We start from the raw sequence: 19,413 nt of genomic DNA, 5'->3' as shown, positions 1-19,413 counted from the left end.
ACCTGATAGCTAAAAAAAAAACAGTGGCTAACAAATTTTTACGATTTCTTCCTTAAGTATCAGGTATAACATGAAAATATATATAAAAAACATGTATAATAGACACAGTGTTTTCAAAGTTAAGTCATTTATTTTAACACCTTGTAGGAAGGAGTTATTATACCAAAAAACACCCTAAGATATAAAAGTTGCATAATAAAACTAAAAAATTGAAAAAATAAGAATACTAATAAACAAACTTCTCGGCGAGTGCCGTATAAATTCTTACTGTTTTTTGTTTAGTGCTCTTACCGTTTATAAAAGATTGTTTTATTGTATGGTTTGCAGTACAAATCTTTGGTTCGATCAGTTGTATCAGTCTTTCATTTGTCGGATTATTTTGTGCAGAAAAATGCCCTATGTTTACGAAAAGAATCAACTAGTGGATTAAATACCTACCTATGCAGAGTGCCCACAAAATGCAGCCGCAGCATGCAGATTGCATGCGGAAAGGTTTCCTTTAAGAAATCATCCGGCCCAAGAATGTTTGTTAACTTAGTTATTAGAGTTCGTACACAGGGTATTTAAAAATTTCTCATAGTAGAGTATAGAAGACGATACGCCTAGAATAGTATTATTGATGTAATTCCAGAGGACTTCCAAGTGGACTGTAATTGAGAAGGAAAGCTGATTTTAGCAATTCAGCCTGTAAAAAAAAGTACCCTGACCCAGTCCTCAGTATTAATATTGGGCGGTAAATGTATAAAAAATAAGGTAATTATATTGTAATAAAGCTCGACTTACACATAAAATTAGCAGCCGTAAAGGATTCTTCCGATCTTCCGATTCAATTGCAAATTACCCACTGTAGAACCACAATGTATAGCCTTTATACGACTATGTAAAAAATATTAAAGAAAGAAAAATAAAATAAAATAAAAAGATGCAGGAGCAAACCAATTATACTAATCATTATCAACAGGGATAATTTTTTATACAAGCGTTACAGCCTGAAGATCATCCTAGAAGAGTTAGTATTTTGCCACTGGATTTTAGAACAGTTCGGCAGAAATTAAAATTTTATGAAATTTATTAGACCACCCTAAAATTTATTTAGATTTTCTTCGATACAATCTGCTACAATTATTAGATGTTGCTCTAAATGTAAGACGGAATATGTGGTTCCTACATGATGGGGCTCCACAATATTTTAGACGAGAAGTTCATGAGCATCTAAATAATGAGTTTCCGAATAGATGGATAGGGTGCAATGGACCTATTTCTTGACGTCCTCGCTTACCTGATTTAACGCTTTGCGATTTTTTTTCTATGGGGCTATTTAAAAGAGTTGGTGTATCATGATGGAGTAGTAAATACTCCGGAAGAACTCCAAGAATGCATTAAACATTCTTTTTATTAATTCGTAAATACCAGGTTCTATTTTCGAAGCTGTAAAGAGTCATGGATTCGCCAAGCAGGATTGTATGTTAATCGAACAAATGGGGGCAATTTTGAACAATGTTTGGAAAAACGGTAAACATTTAATTTAATAAGGGGTTTAAAAAATTTATTTGCAATAATGTGAAGTAACTCTCTTATTATGCAACTTTTATATAGGCGATTCTTGGTACATACATTAACTTTTTTGACGATTTCTACAAGCTGTTAAAATAAATGGCTCAACTTTGAAAACACCCTGCATAAAATATAATATGTATATCATAAAAAAATAAAAGGAAACACTTGAAAACTGTATTCTTGTTTATTCTCCTATAAGTAAATAATTACTTATTTTCCAAAGAAATAAAAATTAAGTAGAATTTAAATCTATATAGTTGTCTCTTCTATAGTCGAAAATGGCGAGGTCCTGCGATAGTAAGATAGGAAAAAAATTTATAGGTAATTGGAGATTTCCTACATTCTATATTTAGTATCGTTCTACTCTGTATAAGTTTACCTTTGCGCGCAATACGATCTATGACTCATAAAATAGTAATAAAATAAAATACATTTAATTTTTCCAAGAAGAATGTAAAGTTTTCACGATTACCCAAAACATCAGCTTTCGGCGAGGAGCAATTTTATAAACTACCGGCCCTATTACGTCACTTATATATAGATGTCTGCCAAATAAAGACAGATAATAATAAATATTATTCTTGTTAAATTTTATGCTATTATTATAAGATAATTATTATATATCAAAAATGCAATTCTAAATCTACTACAACATTCACTTCTTTAATAAGTTCGTATTAGCAAAATTAATGCAGCATAAAATTTGCAGTTCTATAGGTCTTGAATTTCTCCTCATCCTAAAACGATTTTACTCTTTAAATTCAATTAATTTCACAAGAAATAATTAAATAAAAATTTACCTCTATTTGCTTCCAAAACGCTTTGGCTTGAGGATGCTTGGGATGCACTATCCTCTAAGTTTCCTGTTTGTAGTCGTAATTTACGCCTTAATTTCGGCATATCAAAGGGAAGCTCTTTAAAATCTATGGATGTAGCACTTCCAGATGTGCATGCAGTATCTAGTAATATACGGCGCCTTCTTAGTTTAGGCATGTCGAAAGGGAGATCCGAAAAATCGTGATGAGAAGCTGGACCTAATAAATCTGCGGCACCAAGTGTATATCTTGATTTATTTATTCCTAAGTGTAAGAAATATACATTAATATACTTGTATCATTGAGATAAAAAAAAGTTAAAATCTATAGACTACAAAGTTATTTTAAAATCATAAGGCCGCTTAAAAAAGTTGTTTTGACTTCATTATATTCAAGCATGAGTAAGGTTTAATGACGTATTCAAAAAAGGTAATACTATAAGATGTACACGCCCGGTAAATTTCTTTCTTACGTTCCAAATTACCTATGCATCAACATCCAACAGAAATTGATCGGCATGTCATGTTTAAGACAGAAATACAATGCTTTACCGATTCCCCACTTGACCCGTTGGTCGGGTGTATACAAGTCGGGGAATTGAAGATTACGCATTGTCCAAGATAATGACAACACCGCTTCCTCTCATCGATAAGCGGCTACTCCCGGTTGTCTTATAGGTATTTCTTTATATTTTTTATAGAATAAAAATTGACAGGTCTCATATTGCTGTGTGATTGCACGATTCACGCTATATTTTAAAGCGGAATTATTTTTTCTTAAGTTCATATGGCTGTTTATACACCTTCCGAAAGATTCGGCAGTACAATGTAGGGATATGTTTTAAATTATACTTGAAAATAGACGGATTCCGTGCGAAAAAACAATTATAAATGTGGTGTCGAATTTGGAGCCATCATAAATGCCTTACTAAAGTGCAAGAATCTTGTGGTGCTCTAGTAGTGGATTCAAAACGATCAAGTATAAGTATTTAAGAGGAACTGGATATGGACTATCAGACTATTACCAGTATTTGGAAAAAACATGGGTACAACTATTTCAAATATTCCAAAGCTTAGAAGATATTTCCCGAAAACCAGTGGCGAAGAATAGAATTTTGTAAGATTTTCAGATGAAACTTCTCATCCATTACATCCGAAACACAATTCTTGCCTTGTTCGATAATGGTCCCGGAAAAAAATGAGCACAGAAGTTTTCAATTTCGTACTCAGTATCCTCAAAAATGAATGTTTGGGCTGGTATTTTGGGCGACCATATTATGGAGTCTTTTTTTGTTGATGGTTATTTAACCGCCTAAAAATACTTAAAATTGCTGCAAAACCAAGTTTTCCTTGCCATTCAAATCCTCCCTGATTTTGACCTGAAATCTGTCTATTTTCAACAAGATGGCCGTCCCGCTCATAATGCGGCTATGGAAAAAGAATTTTTAATAAATACTTTTCCTATAATTGTCCCCAAACATCTACTTTTCTCAGAGCCTATATTTTATATTTTTTAGAAAACCACTTTATTTTCCATCATGCAAGACAGACCATAATAAACATTTTAAGATTATGATTCTATAAGGGTTAATGGGTTTTACACTGTATGTAATTGTATTGGTGTATGCATTTTGCGGAATTGTAGGGCAAGTAATACAGTTATCCCCATTAAGTCAGACGCTTACTAACGTCGTACTGAAAAATAACGACGTAGCGCGTGCGCATTGCCATATTTTCGATGCCCCAGCATGTATACAATTAGCATATATTAGTCTTATAGGCGCCGCGTTTACCGAGTAAATGGTTTTTGAGTGACTAAATACTTTCATCACTTACCAGTTTGTTGTGCGTCCCTACAGCTTGTTTCAAGTTACATCTTGACTTTAATTAATTTGCATGGACGCCTAACAAACTATCAAGTGACGAAAGTATTTAATTAGTCATAAACTGTTTATTAAGATGTTAAAGAAAGTTATAAAACCAAAAGAGTAAAGCTTGGAAAGTAAAAAACCGCTTTTAGCTAAATCAAAAGAGTTATATGAAAGTTTCAGACTTTTCTAATCGTCTTTAGGCTAATCAGGGCCCTTCAAACTCAAGCTCTGTGGATAGGCAAGGAGTAATTATAAAATCTTAAAGGTAACCCCTTACTTAATTAAAGGCTCGAATTCTACATAAGAATTACGCTACTTTTTCTATTTATAGTAGTTAATCGTAAAATAAGCGAATTTTTTATAATTTATTAATTAAATAGTTTTGTTCATACGAAGTGTATAACATTTTAGCTTCTCGTCCTCGTAGCACTTCATTTAGATATTTAAATAACTTATCATTGAAAATGTTAAAAAATACTCTTTGTTTTTTGGTTCAGTGACAAAACCTTGGAATTTTTGGAAACCAGGTATTAATACTTAAACTACTTCTTAGAAGTAGCTTCTTCATCGACTCTAATTTGATCGATAAAAAATATATTGATATATTAAATTATTATTATTATTATTATTAGAAATTATACAGGATGTTTCGTTAGGAAATGGTCATATTTAAAATGCAACTAAAAGTCATCGCCCTTTCTAACCGAAATTCGGAGACGTTAAAAAAATGTTTTTTTTTTAATTCACTAATATTACAGGATGCTCTGGTATCTAATTTTAGTGTAGACGTGACGGAGATCAAAAAACTTATCGGACCGGAACTGTCGCATCTGGGTAAAAGTAATTTGTAATTTTATGTTGACTTCAGTTAGAACACAGATCTCTAAATATTACGCACATTATACGACGTCACTTATTTTTACTTTAAAAAGTTGGGATTCAAATATTGTAATGTTTCCAAACAAAATTAATAATATTCAAGTAATTTATATTTTGTAGCAAACCTCTTTTATAATATATTGTGACATAATTAGAAATAGTAATAGAATAAATATCTTCTAAATTAAATAATACATAACATATACAAAATATATCATACCTTCTCTACTTTGTATCGAAATTCCACTATCTGATCCTTGAATTTCTGGCCGATCTTGATGAAAATTTAGGCTTAAAAGATTTTTATTTTGAGGAAATCTTTTCTTGGTAGTTTTAACTTCGGCACTGGTGGTTGCTTCATTCTGCGCGTCGGGCGAGCACTTCTGAGAGTTATTATTTTTGTTATTGTCTGACGTTTCAGAAATGGGTTCTTGCGATGATTTGTCTGATATTGGACTAAGAATATGTAGTTTGTTGCTTGCCTGTTGGCTGAGGAAATTTTGAGGTGGTGCATAATATTTTGGACGGTTACCTGGAATAATTAATACAGATAATAATTACCGATTAATAACTAAAATTAAAACTATATTTACACGTCTGGCCAACTCAAATCTTGAGTGCGGCATTTAGTGTATTAACTTACAATTACAAATCTAAATAATAAGAGCCCGATATAAATTTCAACTTCCATCTCTACTAACAAGAGTTTAATCCAAATTTAAAGTACAGAAGGGAATAACGAGTGACACATTACATTTCCTCTTTCAGTAGCAGCTAATTAAGGAATCGTTGACGCATTCTCGATCTCTCTTTAACTTAAGGCTTTGCCTATGAATTTATATTGCATGGGTATTTCGGCACTTAAGAAAGATTAAAATATGCATATATGAGATTGTTATCGAAAACTAGGTTATTTTAGGCCATAGCAATCTTGACTTCTAATCTTTTAAAGCTGCTATTATAAATTCCATCTATCCTAGTACAGAGTGGCCTGAGTGTAGGTAATGTAGGTGATAATTGACTAACTTCTATATTGAAGTAACAAATAACAAGTCAAAAAAGGAACATAATACGTCTTTCCAGGCTTATTCAGGATTATGAACAATTCAGAAGGATAATTTCTTCTGATTAAAAAATAAAGATCTTTGAAAATGTATCTTTGTGACATAAATTTGGCGTTATTATGCGACGTGGAAAAATGTATACTTGTTTAGGGTCCGTACAGTGATAAAACTGTAAGATGCCTGCATTTGACAGATTCCTTTGATTTTTTTGAAATTGACTTAAAAAACAAAATTCAGTTTCTGCTTTGATTGATAACGAGGAATAAATTTATGTCATTAAATTTTCTTGTTGAAACGACAGGTTTCAGCATTAATATGTTTTTTTTTTTTAAGGAAACATGTAAAATTTTTTCGGTTTATTGCTGGTTTTTTGGGTTTATCCTGATATTATTAATAAATAAAAACTCAAGTAACCTTAATAGATAGGTCAATAGAAATGTTTTCAAAAACAATTATTCTTCTATAATATGAAAAATAAAACTTACTTCCTGAGTCCGAGCTGTGACTGCTTAAGGAAGCTGACTGTCGACTTGAGGAACTGCTGGTACTTCTATTGCCTTCACTAGTGCTACTTTTAATACTTTCCATACTACCTCCACTACTGCTTGTAGTCATGCTTTCGGTAGATGAATATTTATGCCTTATTCTTCTTATTACGCTATCTTTCGGTACCATTAGAAGATTAGGTTTAGGCCTACTCTTAATTTCAGAGAACCTTCCCTATAAAAAAAAACAGTTTTTATTATTCCATACCGAGTTTTTAATAATTTATTAATTTTAAGACAAAATTATATTCTTAAAATGTATTAAAAACACAACTTTGTTGTCAAAATTTGTGGCGCTTATATCACCTCTTATATCATTAACTTACCATTTCTCCTGTTTGTTCCCTAGAATTACCAGGCCGTCCTTTAAATTCAGATATTAGGGGATTTATGTTAGAACTGCTTCCAAATTCAATATCAAAGGCACTTCCATGCCGGATCTGTAGAGATCCACTACTACTAGCCGAGGATCTACTCTTAAGAGATTTATTCGGCAAATTTAATTCTTTGGCATGGGTTTTGGATGGTAGATTGGGAGCGCTTCTTATAGAATTCATCATAAGCTCTTTTCCTGGAAATTTAGAGGGAAGCGGGGCAGTGGACGGTGGTGATGGTGTATAACCACACAGTGATGAACCTCCGAGGGATGATGAAGTTGCTACTTCACTTCCTAAGCGTATTTTCTGTTAAAAAATATGAAAACTTTCTAAGCAAAAGTTATACTAGACATGTCACTATTTTCAATTCTTAAAATTAATTATTACAGAAAAGAGATTTTCTCCTTCCCTCAAACAAATTTATGTCGTAATCTTAAAGGCAGCGGTAAAAAAGGTCAATAATTGTCTAAGATTACAAAAGCTGGCATGCTTTGCATAACTTGAGCAAAGAGATCAATACTGAATGCTCCGCTGAACGTCTTACTGGGGCTCCCGCAGCTTAGATTCAGAGAGAGGCTCTGGTATCCTACGAAAGGATGAAAGATAGCGAGGTCTGGAAGTATCCAAGGTGGTAGAAAATTAGTTGCCCTTGCTGCTTTCGAAGGTAAGGCAATGAAACAGCATTTGGACGAGCAAGATCTTTAAGGTAGAAGTAAATAGTAGGTGATGGGTATTACCGACGTTGTTAAAGGGACTTTTATATCTACTTACAGGACTCCGAACCCCTACCATTACTAATATTCTACTACAAAAGTCTTGTTAGCTTACAAATTATTTGTATTGGTTTCTATGTAGGAAACTGACTTCTTCACGGTTTACAGTGTAAGTACAGCAAAATATTTAGTAAATATTGAAATACACTTCAATGCAAAATTACCGCATAATTTTAAAAACCTGAATTTCGGCCGGACAATTTTTTTAAAATCTACACCAATGCCTTTAAAATATTTCTTTAGATAGTTTTCTACATTTTGAAATATTTTTTAGGTATGCAATAAATAAATGCTGGCATTAGTGCATGGTAAAAAACGTTGAAACGTCAAAAATGGTTGACTCGGAGTGGCACAATCTACGGTATCCAGAGTACTGGCAAGATATCGGGAGACTAACACCAACCAAAGAAGACCTGGATAATGAAGACCGATTTTTACGATTGCAGGTGTTACAAACTCGATTAGCACTTCACTCCAACAAGCATTATTCCATAGGTATAATTTCCATATTAGTCAAGATACAGTGCTAAGAAGATTGGCAGAAGGCGAAATTACTCTCTATCGTGCTGCAACTGGTCCCCTTCTAACCGCTGACCATCGAAGGCAGCAAAGTGAAGACCTTTGCCCGAGATCATTAAAACTGAGGAGCAATATCTTGTTTTATGATGAGTCAAGATTTTGTCTTTTTAGTAATGATCGCGCCGAAGAAGAGTATATCGACGTCCTGGCGAGCGATATGCCCAGTGTAACATGGTTGGACTCGTTAGTTATGGTGGAGGATCTATCATGGTATGGGGTAACATTAGTTTGAAGTCCCACACGGAATTAGTCATAATGGCTAGAGGTCGTCTGACAGCTGATTGATACATTAATGACATTTTAGAACTGCATGTAGTACCATACGCCCCCTTGTTGGGCTGGATTTTTTATTTATGGACGATAATGCACGCCCACATGTGGCGAGAGTGGCGAGACAAAATTATATCTAGGAAGTAGGAATTGCAACCTTACCTTCGCCAGCAAAAAGTCCTGACCTTAATCCCATCGAGCATTTATAGGACAATATGGGTCGAAGTAATCGGGCTTTACAGTCTCCACCCCGAGGCCTAAATGAATTATCATTTAGGCGAATTGAAATATGGGATCAGATAGATCAGGGTACAATCAAAAACTCGATCTTAAGTATGCCAAGAAGATGTGAGGCAGTTATCAGGGCTAGGGGAGGTAATACACGTTATTAAACATTAAAATTATATTTGTTTTTTTAGCAAATTGTAAAATAAAAAAATGTATAGTAAATTTAAATTTTTTCAGTCAATTTTTTGAAAAAGATTTTTATTAAAAGCTTTAGTTGCCTCTGGAACACTACAGGTCAGTTAGTAGACAATAAAATTTACTATGTTATTTTAGTCGTCTCTGCTTAACACAAGGAATATTTTAAACTACATACCACAAGAGGCAGTCACATAACATTTTTTTTTGGTATTTAGATATTAAATTTTTCAAACAAAAAAAATATACCTGAAAAGTTTGTGATAAATTTAAAATGGATTTATTATTGTCTTCTTTAGAATGGCTCGGCTTATTATCTTCTTTTGTTTTTGACTTAGTTGCTTTAAGAAGTGTAGGAATTTTGCCCTTGGTTGAAGACTCCGATCCGGATTTGTCGTTGTTCCACTGAACAAGAACAGGATGGTTTGTTACTCTTTCAATCTGATCCAGGTCATCATCGGACTTGTTGATACTACAATCAAAGGCCGTCTCATAGACATGTCTTTGACGAGTCATATCTACTAGTCCATCTTCAGGGTAAAATAAAAGATTTAAAGACTTGGAATCCTGATTCTCTTCAAGTTTCTCGTTCGGCTCATCGCGTGATGAGTTGCTATGACTGTCGGCTGACGATGTTTTTTTTTGTTGTCTGGAAAAACAAAAGACTCTCATTTATGCGTGGTTTTTAAGATATTTAATAGTAATTAGCATGCTACTTAAATTATTACTTACTTAAACGACTCGCGTTTTCTTAAGGACTTCTGCTTTTCTTCATTTTGCTGTATTCCTTCGTGTTTTTTATGCTTTCTAAAACTTTTAGTCCTTTTATGAATCTCTCCTTTATGATAACCTTCTTTAAGACTTTGATTTTTTTTAACGCTTGCGTAAGTGGCTTTTTTAGGGGATGACTGAGTATGCTGTTCAGTTTTATATTTGAACAAATCACCGTAATAGTATGGGGAAGGGTGCCTTTTGGTTACAGATTGTTCGGTCTTAGTTGGAGACACAACATCTAGAAAAGATAAAGGAGGTTGTACGGTAAATTCGTTGACACTATCTGGTGAATTTAAATTGGGCAGATTGGTCTTTTCCTCTGGGTGATAAGCAAAGTCTTCTTCGTCAACGGAAGGGTTCGCAGATTCGTCTGAAAAAAAATGTTTACATAAATGGGTATATTTAGTAATAATAAAGCGTTTGTTACTACTAATTAATAAAAAGACCTAGTTTAGGACAACATATATCAATACAACCAGGATAATATAGTTTTATTTCTCAAAAACTAATGCAGCTATTTTACCAATCGATAGCTGTTAGACAATTTAAGAAAAAGGATCACTAATAGTAATTACACACTTATATTTGAGTCCAAAAGATAATACTATTCTTTTTATTTTATTTTTTGGATTAATTTTATACAGTGCGTAAAGTAAAGTAACGGATAAATGCAATAAAAATGAAATAGACCGTTTCTGAAAAAAATGCCCGAACTCGTCGGTTTTAATAGTATGATTAGATTTAATAATGGATTTAATAAGGGTTTTTCTACGTGAACATTAAAATACAGGGTGACTCAAAAAAAGATATGACGTCATCAATATGTTTTTTAAATGGAAACCACAATTTTTTAATGCAAAATCAAAAAGAATGCATTTTTTTACAAAGGATCTGGTACAAATGAATTTACATGTTTCCATAAGCAATTTTAAACGAAAAATAATCATAAAATGTAAAATTAAAAAAAAAATCTAAATTAAACGTTAGAATTGAGCACCGTTAACAAACTGATAATAACCAAAGCGATTTAAAAATTCTTTTTAATTGTTGTCAATGACATCTGGAGTAATATTTCTAATTTCCTGGCGTATTTGTTCTTTTAAATCTTCTAAACTCGCTGGTTTAGTGTCATACACTTTTCTTTTTAAGTATTCCCATAAAAAGTAATCGAGGGGAGTTAAATCTGGCGATCTGGGTGGCCATTCAATAAACCCTCGTCTACCTATCCAACGATTTGGAAAAACTTCATCTAAATAATTGCGAACGGGTAAAGCATAGTGTTTCCATCTTGCTGAAAAAAAAGATCACGTTGGTGCATGTCGGGTTTCTGCCAAATCCGGATACAAAGTTATCAGAGCGGTGATAACATCAATTTGAAGAAAGTCCAAGTACCTCTCCCCAGTGAGAGTGTCATCAAAAAAGTAAGGTCCTAAAGCTCTTCCTTCCACTATACCGCACCACACATTGACTTTTTGAGGGTATTGTGTATGACATTCTGTGAATCTATGAGGGTTTTCGGTCGCCCAGTATCGACAATTCTGTCTGTTCACATGGCCATTTAGAGTAAACCTTGCTTCATCAGAAAATATTATCCGTTTTACAAAGTTATTGTTATCATTACATAATTGCTGCATTTGCACAAAATTCATTACGGCGATCAAAATCATCTTCCGATAGCTCTTAAAGTAAGAATATTTTATAAGGGTGAAACTTTGCTTTTTTCAATATTTTATGCACAGTAGATCGCGATAAATTAATATTAGAAGCCGGGCCTGTGATTGTGGCTTTGGTATTATCTTGGAGCGTTAAGCTCATCTCCTTCAGTTATTAAAACACGACCAGTTTTTTGAGTATCCCGAACATGCCCGAATTCACGAAACCTTGCTTCAACTCTGCTTACCATGTTTTGGCTAATAGGCGACCAATCAGGATGAGTTGCATTAAACAACTGAACCACCTCCTTCTGAGTACGCGATATATCTCCAAAACCAATCATGCACAAGATTTGGATTCTTTCACGTTCGGTTAATTTTCTCATATTTCATACAATAACAGTAGGTAATAAAGTATGGTTACTAATAAAGCGCCGGATGACACTGCTTTTGCCTCTCGAAAAGAATAAACACCACTTGTAAATGTAAAAATTCTTCAAATAGTTGCACCAAAATACATTCACTTTTTGACACTGACAACAACAACAAAAAAATCAAAATACCAACATTTAATTTAGATAGGTATTACTTTTATTTTACATTTTATCGTCATTCTTCGTTCAAAATTGCTTATGTAAACACTATTCATTTGTACCATATCTTTTGTAAAAAAATGCGTTCTTTCTGATTCTGCATTAAAAAATGGTAGTTTCCTTTTAAAAAACATATTGATGACGTCATATCTTTTTTTTTGAGAAACCCTGTATATTTAATTTTCACGTAGAAAAACCCTAAACCAAATATTAAAATCGACGGGTTTGGGCATTTTTTTCAGAAACGGCCCATTTAATTTTTATTGAATTTATCCGCTACTTTACGGATGCACTGTATATTTGTGCAAGGCAAGTCAGTCTAGAAAATATATTGAAAATATCATAGTTTTAAATAATAAATAAATATCTATACAGATCGTGTTTTCGTTCGTTACTTATAGGAAACCGCATAGAGACGAAATTTTGCAACGTCGCGCGTGTACGAGTGCCTGCGACAGAGCACCGCCCCGGCCGGCCCGAGCACGGGATTAGTAAACATCTGACTTCCGTGGGAGCTGCGTCGTTTGGCGACAAAATGTCCCAAAATATTACGCGAAAATCCAGGCATTTTTAAAATATTTATTCTAATGCGGGTTTTACAGACATGACAATGTGTAAAACCCGCATAGAATTGTAATCTTAAAATGTTTAATATTCTGTGTTTTACATAATGAAAATTAAAGCGTTATTCTAATAAAAAATAAAATATCAACTCTGATAAAGATTTAATAAAAAATCAGAAATAAAACTCTAATAAACAAACTTAACAACATATAATTTTTTAAATAAAAGGCTCAAATAAACCGCCTTCTTTCACTAAACAAAAACTTAACCTATCGTAAAAGCTATTTCGCTTCTCCAAAAGAGTTTCAGGTAAAATGGAATTGGCACCTTCGAAAATTTTATTTCGCAACTCCTCTAAATTTGTTGGCCTACTAAATTCATGCTTTTAAATGGTCTGCTTAGGGTAACCCCACAGATAAAAGTCATTTGGAGACAAATCTGGAGATCTAGGAGGCCATTTAATATCGCCAGTCCCACTAATAAGGCGGTTGGGAAAAGTATTTGTTAAAAATTCTTTTACCCTAGCCGCGTTATGAGCAGGACAGCCATCTTACTGAAAATAAACCGATCCCAGGTCTACATCAGGTAGGATTTGAATGGCAGGAAGAACTTGGTTTTGCAGCAACTCAAGGTACTTTTGGGCGTTTAAAGTGCCATCAATAAAAAATGGCCCTATAACATGTCGCCCAAAATACCTGCCCAAACATTGAATTTCTGAGGATACTTAATACGAACCTGAAAACTTCTGTGCTCGTTTTCCTGAGACCAATAACGAACAATGGAAGGATTGTGTTTGCCATGTAATGGAAAAGAAGGTTCATCAGAAAACAAAATATTTTTAAAAAAATATTCGTTTTCATTTGCCTTTTCATGTATACAATTAGCATACATACGATCTGTATGTATGTTTTATGCAAAATTGATAATAGTAGTATTAATAAAGCTTGATGCATGGCTGTGTAAAATCCTTTTTTGACACAAATCATTATCTACTCTGACCACTATACTTTCAAGACTTGAATAACTTATTGTATATTAACACCAACTTAAAAGGTATTTCAGAAATATACTAGTGCTAAAGCACTAGTTTCTCCGTTAAAATTTCAAATACTATAGGAACGTGGGATAGTTAAGTTTGTTTATACTTCGATTATTACTCTGTTTATTTATAAGTTCCTGACCAGGATTAACCTTTTATGGGTCATTTGTTCAGGTAATTGCCTTTTCATTTTTCAACTATTTTAATGTATTACTATTATTATTCTTTGACTCCAATTTTTTTTTTACTTAAACTAAGTCCTGGTCCTGTATTTCGGGGAGAAAACCTTCGGTCTTAGGAAAAAGTTTTGAATCTTCGAGCCATTTATACGAGAGGTTTTTTGATATGTGGCCGTGCTGTATATTGCATCTATGTAGCTGCTTTGTTGTCCATGCACTTGTACATGGATGACTGGTTGAGGATAGATCAAGAGGTGTGTAATTTTCAACAGCTTTGCAGACTGGTGAAGGGATGTTTGTTTACAAAGGAAGAATTGTCAAAGTTTCTGGATCTGGTTTGTATATAGTGCTTCGATATCTATCATGCCTCTTCTTCCGTTGTTTCTGTTTATTGTAACAAGTATTGGTATTGCAAATGTGTTGATGGCTTTGAAAAAGTTACGGGAATAAAGTGTATTTTTTTAAATTTGCTCTTATTTTTGTTTGTTTTGTTTTTTTAAATTGTGTCTTTATTTCTGTGTGGTTTATCTTGGTGTTTTATTGAAATCCAAGTTGTTATTGGTATGTTTCTTTTTTCTTTCATATAGTCTAATATTTTATTATTTATGCTTTCTCTGGTCTCACTTTCTTTCCAATTGTCCTTTTCGATATATAACGTTTTATATGTACTTAAACCGAATTTTTTTTCTATGTCTGTTGTAACTATACCTAAGTCTTATTTAATTAATTACGTTATTATTTTTTCGTAAAAATATTTTTCTTTAAATTGAGTAATTTAACTTTCCTTTCAGAAAAAGTCCGTCATGTGATTATTCTGGAAGCGCTGTGCTACTATGTGAGCATTCAGGGCAATTCCTGTCACTATTTAATATTCACATTTGTTTTTATTTATTCTAATACTAATTTTTTGAGTTATGAATTTGCATTTCTCTTCGTTTATGAAATGAATTGCGTTTTGCATTCTTTCTGATGAGAACGGCCGGCTAATCCAGTTGGCATTCCGAGGTTTTTATACTTGTATACTATGAAGTTCTTTTGCCTGTACCCTGCCAACACAGTATCTGGCGTACAGGGACCAACGGCATAACCATAAAAGCTAGTCAATGGGTAAAGTTGCGTATTTAATATTTTTCCAAGGTTTTTTTGCATGTTGTCCTCAGTGGGACAGTAAAGTTAATAATGTAAGAGATAATTTAATTTTTTTAAGTTAAGTATTATCTCAGGTATATTCTATGATGGTGATCTGTTTGTATTTCCCTGTATATGTATATGCTTACATTAAGATTATCACAGACCCGCAGAGTTTTATATTCGTAATATGTGCACTGGAGCATTTGTCCCATATAGTGCTCCCTGAGTTTCTTTCCATCCCGTTATGACGATTTAAATATGGTCCAGGGTATCTTCAGTTAAGTGACATAAACGGCGCAGTTAAAGTATTCTTGTTTAGATGACTTGGTCCGGTATTGCTGAGGTAACCTCCTCTTTTTCAGGAAATATATCGCCTTTACTGAAAATATGTTGTAGATACCGCGGTGTCCACGGTGTCCCGTTCAATCTTGGTGAGATACCCTCCATGAAGGGGCTTACTGCGCCGGTTTTGGTATTTTTATTTCAGAAGCAGGGTTTGTCTTTTATCATTTGCTTTGGCTTTTGCAGAAAAAACATGGTTAGATTAGTAATTTAGTTTATAGTTTAATGCTTTTATTGATTTGTGATGGTAGTTATATCAATATTTTCTCACTTCTTGAATCAAAATTGTATGATAGTGCTTATAGCTTTCGCTACAATGACGCTAGAAAGTTTAGAATTCATCTTAGTCTCCATCAACCTTGATCCTCGCTTATCTCATATCCAGTATTTTCTATTTATGGATGCATGGCTTATGGATGTCTACTCTGAATACTCCCACACAGGTACGTAATTTTTCGAGATGGGTTTTAGTGTTCTAGCCTTTCTCTTCTGCAATAAGCATATCTATTAAGAGCCGTAGTGCAAGTCAGAACCATGGCGGGCGAAGGATAGCTCCCAGAAAAACTTAACTCTGATTTGTACTGCTCCTGCATGAGTCGACGTTCCTATCATGAGTTGTGTATCATATCGATTGTGTTATGACATATGCTAAGAAAAGGCATACATGTTTTGAACTCCATAGAGCTGAATTACTTCTAGAAGACATGAATGTTGCTATCAAATGTCTTTGAGTAGTTTATGTACGTAGTATACAGAGATCCCCTTTGTAGTGTTTGACATTATGGTACCATCTATAATGAGTTGCTCTTTGCAGCCTGACGAAAGGGTCGTGACCCTCAAGTGAGTCCTCAACCTTTTTGTTCCTCGTCGAGTAAATTATTCCTAGTATAGATTTTTGAGATAAGTATCTTGCAAATAGTAAGTCGGCATGTAATTGATCTATATTTTAAAGGATATCAGTAAATTATTTTATTTTAGGAAAAAGATAAGTAGTCCCAACCGTAAAAAATTCAGGGACCAACTCTTGCTATTTCTGAATAGGTCTATCATTGACTTTTTCTCATATGGAACCTGGCTGAACGTTAAATATCTAAGTTCATTAAAAATGTTCATTAAATATGTCAAGTGAGTTGGCACAAAGGGAATTACTAAAGAGACGAGTTTGATGCCATTACTAATTAACCCCTTAGTACGAATTTTGTATAAGAAATATGATTTTTTTTCTCCTGAATTACTTCCTGATATTTAAAGTGGAGAAAAGCAACATTCCAGCAACTCTGAGACGAACATTTGCATGTGCTTTGAGCCAATTAACGGCCGAAATCATCAAGGTGCATTTAACTTGTCTTACTGAGAAGGTTAACTAAAGAACTTGGAATTTTTCCAAAACAATCTGCCAACATTTTAAGATGATTCTGTTGAAAATGTGTGCTACATAGGTCAAATCGGAAGAAGAATTGAAACTCATGTAAAAGAACATGCTAAATTAATAGAAACCTACTTAAATAGGTTTACTACTAATACTTCTTCTCCTTTTGCTAATCACATTATTGAAGCTGGACATAAATTTGAATCTGAAGTGGATACTGAGCTGCTACATATTTGTCGAAAGGGGTTGGGGTTGGATCCTTTGGAAGTTCTGGAAATAGATAAGGCAATAAAATTACTTAAATATCTTTTTATCAAGTTCGGAAGTAACTTGTTCTTTATTCTTTGAATACTCTGAACCCAACTTTTCGTTTGAAATATAATTCTTTAGTTTTTATTTCGTTTAATCCTCGGTCTTAACAGAATCTAATTAGACGACAGTGATTCGAGTTTCGCTGCTTGACCGCTATTTCTCTGCAAGAACCTTTTTAACTTAATGTAATTAGCTAGTTTTTATATGAAATATTAGATGTTCTCATGAAACTCAACAAACTGTTGGTAAGTTTTTTTTAATTTATTTGTATTTTCTCTTGCTTTAATTGTGAATTTGATCTTTGTACCGACCATTTAAATCTATAAATATATTTTGGAGTCCAATGATGATGATGATGTTAATATGATATTTAAAAGTAAACGTTACTCCTTAAAAAACAGTAAAAATTCTTCCCAAGGAACAACGATGCTTTTTTTATTCTATGTGAAAAATTGGATTCTTGTTATTAAGTGTAGTTTCTCCAAATCTACCGTAACTATTAATTGTAAAGAAATACAGGTTGGCGAATAGAAGACTATCCATAGGCATTTTAAATGGCAACACCGCTTCTCGCTTAGTTTCTGGTTTATAAGCGGCGCGGCGTGGCGGATTTCGATCGTCTGACTTACTATTTTCGGCATGGCACAATTAGCAGACCTTATTTTACGGTGTGATTGCATACTGCACTATTAAGTCTTAAAGCGCTATTTTAATTTTTTTTTAATTTTTATCATTATGGCTATTTGCCTCTTGCGAAAAAGTTTAATTAATTAAATGGTTTTATGGAGGCAATTCGGTATACTGCCGATGCTTTATGCAATGGGATTTATTCTCAGTAAATTTTGAAAATAAATCGATCCCTTGTGCTAAAACTATTTTAAATGTCAAATTTTGAGATATCTTTTTGCCTCCAAGAATGTAATTGTCACATCAAAGCTCAAGAACCAGCTATTGAAAGAGTTCAGGATATAGAACGGCGGGAAGAAGTGGTTTGTAGTGCTTTATTTTTGGATTCAACACGATCGAGCAGAAGTGTTGGAGAGGAACTGGGTATGCACCATAAAACTGTGATGAGTATTTGGAAAAAACATGGATCAAAATTCAGGAGGTGTTTCCTGAAGACCAGTGCCAAGTGAAAAGACAAATGAAAATAAAAATTTCTTAGAAATGAGTCATTTTTTCCATTTCATGTTAAACACAATCATTCCATTATTTCTGGTCTTAGGAAAATGAACAAAGAAAATTTTTTAGTTCCGTACTCAGTACCCTCAAAAGTTGAATGTTTGGGCTGGTATTTTGCGCGACCACATTATTGGGCCATTTCTCATTGATGGTACTTTGAACGCCGAAAAATACCTTGAGTTGTTACAAAACCAAGTCTTCCTTCCGTTCAAGTCCTTCGTCCTTCGTCCCTCGTCTTCACTGATAAAGACCTGTGATCAGTCTATTTTCAATAAGACGGTTGTCCTGCTCATAACGTAGTTAGAGTAAAAGCATTTTTAATAAATACTTTTCGTACCCGCCTTATTAGTGTGACTGGCAATATTAAATGGCATCCGAGATCTCTGGATTTGTCGCCAAATGATTTTTATTTGTGGGATTATCTTAAAGATAACCTAGTGAGAGACTATTTATAAACATCATAGTAGTAGGCCAATATATTTAGAGGACTTGAGAAACAAAATTGTTGAATTGTCAATTCCATTTTACCTCAAACTCTCTTGGAAGTAAGAAACAGCTTTTACCATAGGCTAACCTTTTGTTTAGCTAAAGAAGGAGGTCTTTTTGAGCCTCTTATTTAAAGAATTATTTCTTCGGTTTATTATACCGGGTGGTGCGTCACCGAGCGGAACCAGGAAATCCCATGTAAATTTTAAGGGGGTCAATTATTGGCTTCCCTGTACATTTTACAAAAAAAATGTAAAATAACTTTTTGAAGAGATCAATCTGGCAAACCCTCGTGCAAAGTTTCAAAAAATTTTAATAAGTGGATCTTGAATTATTCAATTAAATGTAATTGCAAAATTAGCAAATTTTCGGTTCAGGTAAAACCAGACACCAGCAAACAATTTGTTATAAGGCTTTGTACAGCCGAATACAGTAACGACGTACAGCCGATATATCGATAATAATAATTGTTATTGGTTTAACTTCATCGTTATATTAAATAAAAGTTTAGATAAAAAAGTAATGTTAACGTGTCTTACTTTGAATGTATGGTTGTGAGATTGATAAAATTTAAAAAAAAAAACATTTCTTGTATTCGGCTGTAAGTCAGATTTGAAAAACCCTTATAACAAATTGTT

At 33.4% G+C, this 19,413-nt stretch overlaps 1 protein-coding gene across 1 annotated transcript in view; it reads right to left on the bottom strand.

The window, feature by feature from the left end:
- LOC126748383 (serine-rich adhesin for platelets) overlaps window positions 1–19,413 on the bottom strand; it is a 143,084-nt gene that overhangs the window by 6,653 nt on the left and 117,018 nt on the right. The window contains exons 4-9 of the mRNA XM_050457588.1: window positions 9,885–10,296; window positions 9,402–9,801; window positions 7,057–7,413; window positions 6,671–6,905; window positions 5,342–5,653; window positions 2,358–2,636 (exon numbers count right to left, since the gene is read on the bottom strand). Coding sequence (XP_050313545.1) covers window positions 2,358–2,636; window positions 5,342–5,653; window positions 6,671–6,905; window positions 7,057–7,413; window positions 9,402–9,801; window positions 9,885–10,296 — 1,995 coding nt within the window. The remainder of the gene's footprint in view (window positions 1–2,357; window positions 2,637–5,341; window positions 5,654–6,670; window positions 6,906–7,056; window positions 7,414–9,401; window positions 9,802–9,884; window positions 10,297–19,413) is intronic.

The sequence above is a fragment of the Anthonomus grandis genome, chromosome 22, assembly GCF_022605725.1.
Source record: "Anthonomus grandis grandis chromosome 22, icAntGran1.3, whole genome shotgun sequence".
Lineage (NCBI taxonomy): Eukaryota > Metazoa > Arthropoda > Insecta > Coleoptera > Curculionidae > Anthonomus > Anthonomus grandis.
This window is presented reverse-complemented; position numbering and strand designations above follow the sequence as displayed.